Below are 11,364 nucleotides of genomic sequence, written 5' to 3'. Positions count from 1 at the left end.
GAGTTTTTTTCCCCGCAGCTTTTTTACGTTTAGTAATAAGACGGAAACAATGTTTTGAATTTTTATTCACACATTTAAAATACAATGATGTTTAATATTTAAACAAATCAGTATCAAAAGATAAAAAACAAAAACACTTTTATTTTGTCTAGCTACATTAACATTTGCTATTTGCATATAAGGAATTGCCTTCAATACACCAAGGCACAAATCACTTTCCCTCTTTTGCAAGCCACTCAAGATATGCTCCTGCATAATTACGCGCACTGAAACAGAGGAAAGAGGGACAAGTATAAGAACAACAAGAAAAAGAACAGTTCAGACAGCCAAACCTCGTTAGCAAAGTTTCTGTGTGAGGAAACAGTCATCCTATGAGCATCAATCTTTTAAAACAGTGAAGGGCTGATAATGTCTGATGATCTAGTGTGAGGCTTCTGCATTTTTTGTTTGTTATAGCAGGATGTGTGTATAACGAATGCATAGTAACAAATAACTATCTTACTTCAGGTACCCGCGTTCTTGGGCCTTGTCTGTGGCAACCCCCCCTCGTCTGCCCATGTGGCAGTGAAACACCAGCTCTGGCGCATCCAACGGTGGCTTGTTTACGCCGTACTTGGCCTTGAATTCTTCTGGCTGCATTTCAAGAGCAGCCTCCACTAAATCAACTGAATGGATACAAAGTAGGGAAGAGAAGAATTAAAGATGGGGTGACAGCTGATGGGACGTAAACATTAACATAAAGCGCAAAACAGCCATGAACCTGAAAAAACAGATCCTCCAGATCCATGTAAATTAATTTAAAAAAGAACCTCACGTGGGATGTGAACAGATCCTGGGATACGTCCTTTGTCCACTTCTTCTTTGTTTCGGACATCGACCAGAAGGAGATTCTGACTCTTTGCCAGAAGTGCCTTCAGCTCCTCATAGGAGATTTCCTTGGTGGCTGGCAGAGACAGAGGACACACATTAAAAGTCCATGCAGAGTCCTATAAGGCCTCACGGAATACTTCAATAAAATCCCACCATTCACTCTTAAGCACAGGGTAGGCTTTAAGTGATGAAACAGCCCAGCACATGATTGTACTGTATTATGATATTATAGACTGCTAACCATGTTTTTCAATCAAAACCTGATGCTCATGTGATGGTTTATAGACTATTTCACCCTATAAACAGACACCGATATGCACCTCCACATGTGGAAACAAACAACCATATTGTTATTATCCACATAACACACAGCTTATTTGTCAATCAATGACATAAACATTGAAAATAAATAAATAACTTTGATAACAATGATCCCCATAAGTTGCCAACAGTTAGGCTCTGTAGGCCTACATTTTGAATTATGGAAAAAGAAAGCACTGGTAGGCCCTATTGGATCAGTGGCTGCATGGGAGAGATCTTGTCTTCTGAGGGGCTGAATGTGAATGCAGATTATTTTTTTCTCCACCTCAACCAAAGTTTGCTGCCTCATGTATTATCTGACACTGTGTTAGTGTGTGCAGTTGCCTGAGGTAAAGGTACAATTTCCTTTGATGTAAATGGTTACACTACATAGGGCTACTTACAGTATGGAAGCACTTGCACTAAAGAGACATTATGACACTCCTTTGTTGGATGTTGCTTGGGCAACAATTTGTGGATAGCCTACTGCAGCTTCCGGGTTATTTGCTGAGTCATTATGAATATGCAGCCTAAGGTATGTTCATAATAAGAAACAAATATATTCTTACATGTTGTTTGGTATTCTTTTTCCCCATTGAATAGCCTATGTATTAGTTGTGAAAACCTAAAGGTTCACCGTTTACGCACAGTCCATGACAATATTAATGCCAATTCAATTCCCCTGCGATAGCGTAATTATAGCTATCCAAGGATACGCGATTATTTATTAATCAAAAAAGTGTTAGAAATATTTTTAGACAGTAAAGTTTCTCATTCTACATTGGGGACGTTTCAAGTCATTTATGTATGCCAGCCAGATACGCGGCAGATAGTTCAATGTCCCTTAGTGAGTGGAGTGAAGAAAGACTCACCTGTGCTCGCCATACTGGTTGTAGGTTGTAGTCTAGCTGTTATGAATGAATGATAAGTTCACAAGTTTAATTTTCTACAGTCTATGGACGGTTGTCAGTCACCAGGTTGTCACAAGCATACACCATCTTCCCTCAAATGAATTAGAGGCAAACTATTGGCTAAGCCACTGAGATAAGGTGGGACGTAGCGTATCAGTAAGCCAATACAATTAACTTCCCACCAGCAGTGGTTTTACATGACTTTCAAAATAAAAGCTGAGAAGTTGTAATTAAATGCAGAGAGTGGTGGAGGATCATAGATTGTATATATACAAATGATTCAGATCCTCCTAGTGCAAGAAATGATAGGATAGAAAAATTAAAAAATTAAAAAAAATCAGCAACAGGAAAATGTCCGGCACTCAACATTTCAGCAAAAAATACTTGACGTTTCATAGGCTAGGCTAAAGCACTCACTGTACAGAATTAGCTCTTTTAGATTGTTATATTATAACATTTGATCACATTATTTAATTATTATCATTATGAACTTAGCCTAATGCTTTGGTTGGTTGGGTGGGTGGAGCAAATTTTAACAACATCTAAAAGCTTTATAGTTTAAACTATATAATTTTTTATTTTTTTTAAATGGATCATTTATAATCATAATCTTTAAATTTAACTGTAGAGTAGCATAAGTAAGTATAATGTAAAATACGTTAGTGGAAATACGTATTAAGTATGTATTTTTATGCCATAGTTAAAGTATGAAAAAAGAGAAAAAACATAAAATATTCTCTAAACCATTCACAAAGGGTTCAAATGTTAGATAGTTAGAAGTGTTAAAGGGTTATGATGGTTTCCTTTCACAGGATCTCACTCCAAATCAACATTCATGGGACATTTTGGACAGACTGTCATTCTGTCCCTTAAGAGATATTTCAGACCTGAAGCCAAAGTCCACTTTAATGTGTCTGTGCTATACAGTATGATACAACATGTATGCCTACCTAACCTTTCAGATGAAATAAATAAATATATAATAAAGACATATAAGCAGTTTTATTTATTAAAATAAAGTTAAGTTCAGTACAAAGTTTCAGTCAGTATCTATATCCTAAAATATAATATTTACAATCATTTTACAGCCATGATCAAATAACAAAAATCTAAACAATATTATAAATCTACAAAGGTCAATTTGCCAGCAAATTAACCTGTAGTTCTTCTTACCACAAAGAAACAGAATTATGCATTTGTTAATATTATTCCATGAACACCTCTCCTCTTTTTCAAATATGTTTACATCTTCCTTTAAACAGCAGTGCAAACAACTTCTCAATTCTGTAGGCCTTCTTATTCATGATTCCAGCATGGAACTATTTGGCTCTCGTTGTTTGCTGTGCCCCCTGTTCAGTGCGAGTGAGACAGATTGTTTGTGCTGAATGAGTGTGGATCACAGCGTTCCCTCTGTGCTGTAAGAAGGGTTGCCAAGTCCGTCAGATGAGTCTCTCTTTGCCTTTCGATACACTTGATACCTCCAGAGGACCACGGCCCCTATGATGAGAAGTAGAAGGAGGGCCACTCCTCCTCCTATGACCCAGTGCAGACCCATACTGTCAGTAGAAGATTCAGCACGGTCGTACCTCTTACAGGAGTAGTCAGTGGGTGCGCTGCTTCCTGCTTTGTTTACGGCCTCCACGCAGACCATTTTTCCAACTTCCAAAGATCCGACCAAACCCCTTCGCAAATCATTCCCAAAAAACAGGGGACCTTCTGCACGTTCCTCAATCAACACTTTGTACTTAGTCACCACAGAAGATGGAGCGCACCAGTGCACCTCTACCTCCCCTTTGCTGATTGGCTGCAGCAAATGGATGCGTGGCGGCTGAGGAATCTCATCTGCCCCACTGACCCCAGGACAGAGGCACCCAGTCCTTTCTTTAAGTTGGGCACAGGGCTCCTGGCTGTCTGAGCAGGGGTCATAGCTACAAAACAGTGTCGGTTCTCCTCTGAGGAGGGTGGTCCTGGCCGGTTGCACCACTTCTGGAGGAGGGCTGTGGTTGTCGTAGTCATCATCGTAGTCTTCGTCAGTGTCAGGGTTGAATGTGATCCGCCGGTGAGTGACGGGAGGGGCAGTGGAGGCGGCGTGAGTGAAGAGGTGGGGCTGGAGGAATGGCCAGGCTTTCAGAAAAAGGAGAAGCACCGCCAGGTTCCCAAACAGTGACGTCATCTCTATATGAAAACAGAAATGACAACCGATGAGAACAAATAACGCAGCCATAAATAGATTATTAACACAGTGAACAGTGTATTTTTATCCATTCAGTCTGAGATGAGGAAATCCATCTTCATTGGTCACTGTTTCTCAATTGACCTCGTAGTTAGTGGCCAGTCGTAAGAAGTAATTAAAAGAAGAAGGACTTTTATTTATATACTATTAGGGAAATTCAAGATGGGGGTTCGGCACCTTGCTCAAGATGATCTCGGCAGTGCCTAGGATGTGAACTGGCAACTCTCCAGTCCACACAAATCCACAAAGAAGTGACTGGTTGGTGTTGGACTTGAACCAGTCACCCAAATCAATACAGACTCAGTTACTCCCATTCTGGTGGAGATTGTGTAAATACGATGTATCAACACAATGGGAATCAATAAGCTGTGTTACTAACACATGATCTTTTTCTTCCTTTAGACAGAAGACAAGAAAGGTTTGTTTACTGATTTCTTTGCCTTGCTTGACTAAGATGCTATTTTGTCAAAGTTTATGGCTCTGAAATGGCTCTGTGCGTAATCAAACATTTGCGGTGTTCTAGTTTTCCATCCTGTAAACAGCTTTGGATAAATAAATGCTGGAGCGCTGGAGAGAACGAGTAACTATTGGGGTGACCCCATCAGCAAATTCTCCTGGCAGCAAGCCAGACGAGTTCTGTGGGAACACAAAACTGAATGAAATGGATTTTCACTTCACACTATTTGGTTCCCTAATGCTACCAATGATTGAATCTCTCAGAAGAAACACCAAATCCTTCTACAAATCTGTCTACTAACATGTCGCAACAGTGGCTTAAAAGTAAAGAAAAGAAAAATGTGTTCAAATTGCCTTACTGTACCTGCTTGTCAGTGATGGATATTTCCAGTATTTGTTGTCTCTTTCTTTCTTGTTGCCACTCAGTCTGCTCTCTCCGTGTGCTCACTGTCGTCCTCCGCTCACACTGTATTAAGTTGTCTCCCTCTGACTCTCTCCTCCTCCTCTTCGACACCCCCTTCTTTTCTCCCTCTCAGTGCCTCTCCCTCCCTCCTCTTTTCATTCTTTCTCTCCTCTGTCTCTTCTCACGTCTTGCCTCCTTCTATTTCTCAACAGGGCCATGCAACAAGCCATGACTGCTCTTTTATGTGTCTTTGTGTGGAATTTTTTTCCTCAAATGTGTAGGGGAGGAGGTGGTGTGGGGGGCACAGTCACCATGTGTGCTGCTCCGCATGTTAATTTCTCGGGGCAGGCTTGTGCTTGCCTTGCAGTACGTGTTTGTGTAATCCAGAAGGTGTAGCTGCCTGATTATTTCTTCGAGCTAAACTTCCGGCATACTCTGCAGGTGATCGTGTGGAAACGTACTGGACACCGGGGTACACTCCAGTGTGTGTTTATGTGTGCCTCTGAGAGCGGGGGGTGAAGAATGCACGCTTGTAAACTTATGATGGGGGGCCCCCCCTCCCTCCATCACCTCTTGTAGCCCCCCTTGTGACAAGCCAGAGCAGGAAGGATAACTGCTTTCTCCCCTTTCCTCCTTTTAAGGGGAGAAGCTGGCAAGGCAGACATTCTCTTTCTTATTCCAAGTGCCCATAATGCACACAGATGGGAAAGTACCAGAGCAGAGGCCTGACTCAAAGGACCCTGTCTCTATAGGCTACAATTTAGAGGCCTTTCTACTTTTTCTTAAGAAAAAGAAGAAAGAAAAAGTAATGGCCTTGTGTAAACTTGAGTTGAGCTGAAATAGAGTCTGTTTATTGTTGGAACTCCAGATGTCAGGAATTCTTTGGAGTGTAAGCTACATTAAAGAGAAGGTATAAGAATGCGCTCTTGTGTAAGCAAAATCAACTTAGGTTCACATAAAAGGCAAAATGATTTAGGCCTAATAATATGTTCCCAGGATAAGGGCTGAGGGAAACAAATGATCAGGAGACAAATGAACAGACTTAAATGTACAGCCACTTAAATTGTACAGTAGGAAATAAGGGACGGGTTTGTGTACTGTTTATATACAAATACATTGTATTGTTATTATTAAAAGGGGGAAAATGCGGTGTTGAACATATTTGTACATTCATGCTCATGCATGAATATATCGCAGATTAATATTCAACGTGAAAGACTCCAAAATAAGAGCAGGCTTGTATCACACCAAAACCCACCCACTTAACTTTGTATTCATTGAGATGAAGTCTGAGCAGCTTTTCAGTGTACTTGCTGAAACAAACAACAAGAAGGTTTTACGCATACCTTTGGCATGTGGCATGTGGCAACAATTTGCCTATTAGGAATTCTTTCTCATTATGTTCAGTAAACACTGTGGGAATCGTTAAAGGGAGTTCATGATTAGTGAGTCATGACGTGACAAGCTCTTTGTAACACGCTGTTCATTAGCAGGGAGGTACTTAGGAAGAAGGGAACATTCTGTGGCATATACCTGGTTAAATTGTCTGAAAAGGGTGGTGCCCGGGAGCTGGGAAACATCTTGGTTCTTGCTGTTCCTACATTGGGATAATCTAAATGACGCACACAGCTGTGTTCTCCAATGCTGGTGGCTGCCTCGAGCCAAACATCTAAATAGGAGGAAAAATATGGAGTTAAGTAATAATAACACATCCTGAAGCAGGTCATGGTACACAGGAACTGGTTGTTGACTATAAATAACCTTATATACTATCTATGTAAATAACATAGGTTAGTTGGTCCACCCCTTGGGACATCTTTCCAGACTGAACTATCTCAACAATTTTTAAATTAGATCAGCATGGAATTTGGTGCATACATTTGTGGTCATCAGAGGATGAAGCCCGCTAACTTTGCTGGTCCTCTTGCATTTCCCTACCCCCATAAATGGTTGACAGCTTTAGACTCTTACTGAAATATCTCAACAACTATTGGTCGGATCGTCATGAAATTTGAAACCGGTATCCATGATGCCCAGGGGATGACTACAGATGATTTCGGATGAGCCCCCTGACTTTGCCATTTGCCATACCATGAGGTTCACATTTATGCTCAATTCAAGAGTATTAGCTCCACAACTAAGCCTATTGGATGAATTGACATGGAATTCAATGCAAACATTCAACTCCCCCTGAGAATGAGTTACTTTGTTGTTGTTCTGATTTGTCTTAAGCTTTCATTTACATTACATGTCATTTTAGCAGATGCTTTTATCCAAAGCGACTTACAACTGGAGCACACATTCATACACCGATAGCAACTACCACACAGGGTGCTGGCTAACTATCAGGAGACATGTTTTAGGGTTCATTGTCTTGCTCAGGGACACATGTGGAGTCTGTTATTACGCGAGTGAAACCTCTACAAAGGATGAATGCATCTAAGGCCATGTATTTAATGTGAGTATTCTATATTCAAGGATGTAGGTGTGGAGCAAAGAGGGTGGCTTTTTCAAGTGTATACACTTATCTCCACCTTTTTCAGCTTCACATTGTTTTGGCTACATGTGCATGAGACAACCATCTCTGCCCCCCTGCCCGCAACGCCAGGAGCTGATAAGTTTCAACAACCTGCCTGTAACCAGATGGTACAAGTAGCCTCGACTTATCAGATGGCTGAGTGATTCATTTCAACATTCATTCCTCAACGTGACAATCCATTTATAGGAACTTTGACTTCCAATTATTCAGAAATGATCTATTTGTATAGTTCTACAGTATTTAAATATCCAGCTCAATAATAATTCCCCTCTATAAAAGCAGTTTAGCTTCTGATTGTACTTTATTTATTTATATTTTTACTTATACTGAAACATCTCAGATAAGGCACTGAGGGTGTGCCTGTTTCTGTTGTGGTGATCACACAATTAGTCTGTCACGATAAAACTATTAACATTTTATTAGTGTCTTTCTGAAGAGGTATGGATACGACAAGCTCATATTCTAGGCTACTTTATTTACAGTATGCTCCTTATATTATGAGTGAGCGCATACTTTATACAGGTTAGATTATATCCGCAAAAAAAAGCTCCTCTCTTGTTCATATAAGGAAAGAGGACAAGAAGCAATGAACAAAAACCAAAATGGGGAACACACAAGCCATCTGTTTTTTCCACAAGAATTATTTTTGTCTCTTGCACTTTGCCTCTCGCAATATATCCTTATGACTCATCAGAGAAAAAAACAAAATAACTATGATGTCACTTACACATCCCAATCAGTTATGCAGTATAGAGCCAGTGACTAATAGGCAGCTCTTTGTTCAGTAACAATCATGACTGTGGGTAGTTTGATGGGCTACTGAACATCCAAACGCTCACATTTCAAACGAAACCAAGCGGAGGCAGACGCATAACAGTGCTCCACTGATATGGTTTTTGCTACTTTGTCTTCATTCAGTAAAGATTAAGTTCAAATAAAGTCATTTTTTATTAGTCATATGCACAGCAATTACGTGCAGCTGTTTGCAATACAAATCTTAAAACTAAGGGTCCCTCATACAATACAACATTCAAAGATTCATAAAGTGAAAAAAATATTTAAAGACAGAAATAAAAGGCATACATTGTGCAAAGGAAATATGGTAATGGAGTTTATAAACTAGAACAAAAAAAGAGGATTGAATACTGTTGACTCTGGTAAGACCAGTGTGGTGTGAAAATAGTGAGAAGTGATGAGCTTGAGAGCTTCTGACTTCATCAGAAACTAAAAGGAGTTTTTATGATTTTTGACAGCCCACCATGCTGACGTTTTGTATAAACTGTGGTTTCTAAGTGTTTAAGTAATGAAGGGAGCCACTAAGAGGGATAATGGCTAGCCTGCTAGTGCATTTTTTCTTCACCAACAACCACCACAGCATGTTTGGGCATGCTGCTAGACATGCCAGACAACTTGTACTAACTCTGCAGCATCCGCCACCATCATTTGATTGCAGATATGCCATTATTTCAACAGAGCATTATAAGCTCTCACAGAAATACCTTTCCTTCAAGCTCAATAAAAAAACAAATATTGAAGGCAGGAATTCCCCCTTAATCCCCCCCCCCCCTCACTCAACATTCAGTGTGACTTTATCAGATTCAGAAATGTGTGGGCCTCTCGCAGATGCTCATTCCCTCTCCTGCCCACACCTCTCTGAGGAGTTAAAGTATTCCAATTACACAGGAAAACACCACTATTGGTTGTATCCCCAATCACCTTTGACCCCCACCGCCTCATTCATAAGGAATCCCGGGGTAGTTTCGTGACCAGACTCTGTGAGGTTGTGTGAACTGCTATTTTTAGCTAAAGAACACAGTGGAGCCAGACCGGTGCTATGCGGTCTTGCTGTCCCTCAAGGGGATAATTAGAAACAGGCATTCAATGACAAAGCAGCTCCAATCACTCTCCACTGCATGTTTGAGTGATTTTAAAATCTACTAAACTAAAACTAGAGCAAAAAAGGGACGGAGAGTCATCAGTGGAACCGTCCCGCAACAGGCCCAGCTCAGTTATATGTGGTATTGCCGAGGCAACACATATGGACATGACTGGTCTCAGGTGTTTCATGATGAGCAACAGAATGGGTCACACCTCAAACTGATTTCACAGTTTATAATCTACAAAGTGTGAGTGGAAAGTGTGCATCATGTCTATACTGGAGCCTACTGTAGGTCTTGGTCGGTCACTACATTAAAACATAATCAATATCAACAAGGTGTAATGCAAGGCGTTGATGTCATATCTCTATTCTACATTATATGGAAAGTTATATATCGTTTTTAGTGGTGTTATGTTGGTGACTTTATTAAGAGATTACACCAGTGTTTTTTCCTATTGTGGCATGTCCTAATGTCTTCAATTAAAAGGGCCCACACATAAAAAATCAATAAAAGTGACAGACCCAATTATGTTGTAATATCTGAAACAGAACAAAACCAGCATTGACACATCAAGTAGTAGGTCACAGTCTACTGAACTGTAACAAATTAAGAAAATGTTTCCTTCCTTGAATAAACTAATTTGAATGTACAATGTTGGGTAACTTCCAAGCTTTGCTCATGTCCTTGCAATTCAAAACAACGCTCCCTTACACAGAGTCGCAGCGCCACTTAGTGGTGACTACCTGTTTTTGTTGCCTACTAGTATTACAGTATGATTCAAGAAGAAAGAAATCCCCTGAAGAGTCCGTGGGAAAAAATCTAACTGAGTTTCTTGTTTCTTTGATCTTATCTAATTGATTCTGATGGACTGGTTTAAAGGGCGACTTGATTTGCTTTATTCTTCGTGCCAGGAAAAATAACACATGAATGGTATCAAAACCAAACAGAAAATTTTTGTGTGTGGATGGAAGTATTTTCCTATCATCAACCCATTATATGCCATATAAAATGTAAATTGTCCCGTAAATGTTACATATAAGCCCTTTAATATTGCATATTATAGTATGTCACAGAAGATTTTCATCCAATTGCTTTTGTTGCTCACTCACCTGAAAACTCTATTGTTTGCCTAGAGACTCTCTCTCTCTCTCTCTCTCTCATGGCCTCCTCTTTCTCACTACGTGAGGATAATTTAGGAGAGGCAAAGTGTCTTTTGTTAGGGAACCAACCGTATACCGTTGACCTACATGTATAGAAACTCAACATGATTATCATCCCAGCCTAATTTAAGCTCATAAAAGGTAGAATTGTTTGACTGTGGTGTAAAAAATATTCAGATGTTTTACCACAGTTAGAGATGACAGAGAGGAAAACTGTACATTTACCTAAGCACTCTATATTACTTACACACAATTTTGAGATAGCCTATTTCTATTTCACTTGATTATTTAAATGTACTACTTGATACTCCTCAGTTCAATACATTTCAGATGGAAAACAGCAAACTTTTTACTCCAATACATTTAAATAACCGTTGACCAATTGTAGATTCAAATTTTACACAACATATAATAGATTCCTAAAGAGTAATGGTTATCATTAAACTATCCAACTCATCATAAATATGTTGAAATGCTCCTCCCTTCAACTATCTGTCACATTAACATCATATATCTATGATTAACATATAGGCTACAGGCTAACAGGCTAGACTCTGAAAAGAGGCATAGTACGTTAAAGGTTGATACTTACATTTGGCTGATAATACACTA

At 39.8% G+C, this 11,364-nt stretch overlaps 2 protein-coding genes across 2 annotated transcripts; both read right to left on the bottom strand.

Annotated features, from left to right (window-relative positions):
- Positions 1–47: 47 nt before the first annotated feature.
- Positions 48–2,176, bottom strand: tstd1 (thiosulfate sulfurtransferase like domain containing 1). The gene is made up of 4 exons (XM_080035057.1): positions 2,043–2,176; positions 815–943; positions 503–665; positions 48–266 (listed from the first exon to the last, which is right to left on the bottom strand). The coding sequence occupies exons 1-4, from the start codon at positions 2,053–2,055 to the stop codon at positions 212–214; spliced, it is 360 nt and encodes a 119-aa protein (XP_079891183.1). The 5' UTR covers positions 2,056–2,176; the 3' UTR covers positions 48–211.
- Positions 2,177–3,072: 896 nt separating this feature from the next.
- Positions 3,073–5,364, bottom strand: LOC307256255 (LRRN4 C-terminal-like protein). The gene is made up of 2 exons (XM_080035163.1): positions 5,135–5,364; positions 3,073–4,256 (listed from the first exon to the last, which is right to left on the bottom strand). Exon 2 carries the CDS (start codon positions 4,252–4,254, stop codon positions 3,478–3,480), a length of 777 nt encoding a protein of 258 aa, XP_079891289.1. The 5' UTR covers positions 4,255–4,256; positions 5,135–5,364; the 3' UTR covers positions 3,073–3,477.
- Between the last annotated feature and the right edge of the window lie 6,000 nt (positions 5,365–11,364).

Source organism: Ammodytes marinus (assembly GCF_949987685.1).
Source record: "Ammodytes marinus genome assembly, chromosome: 10".
NCBI lineage: Eukaryota > Metazoa > Chordata > Actinopteri > Uranoscopiformes > Ammodytidae > Ammodytes > Ammodytes marinus.
This window is presented reverse-complemented; position numbering and strand designations above follow the sequence as displayed.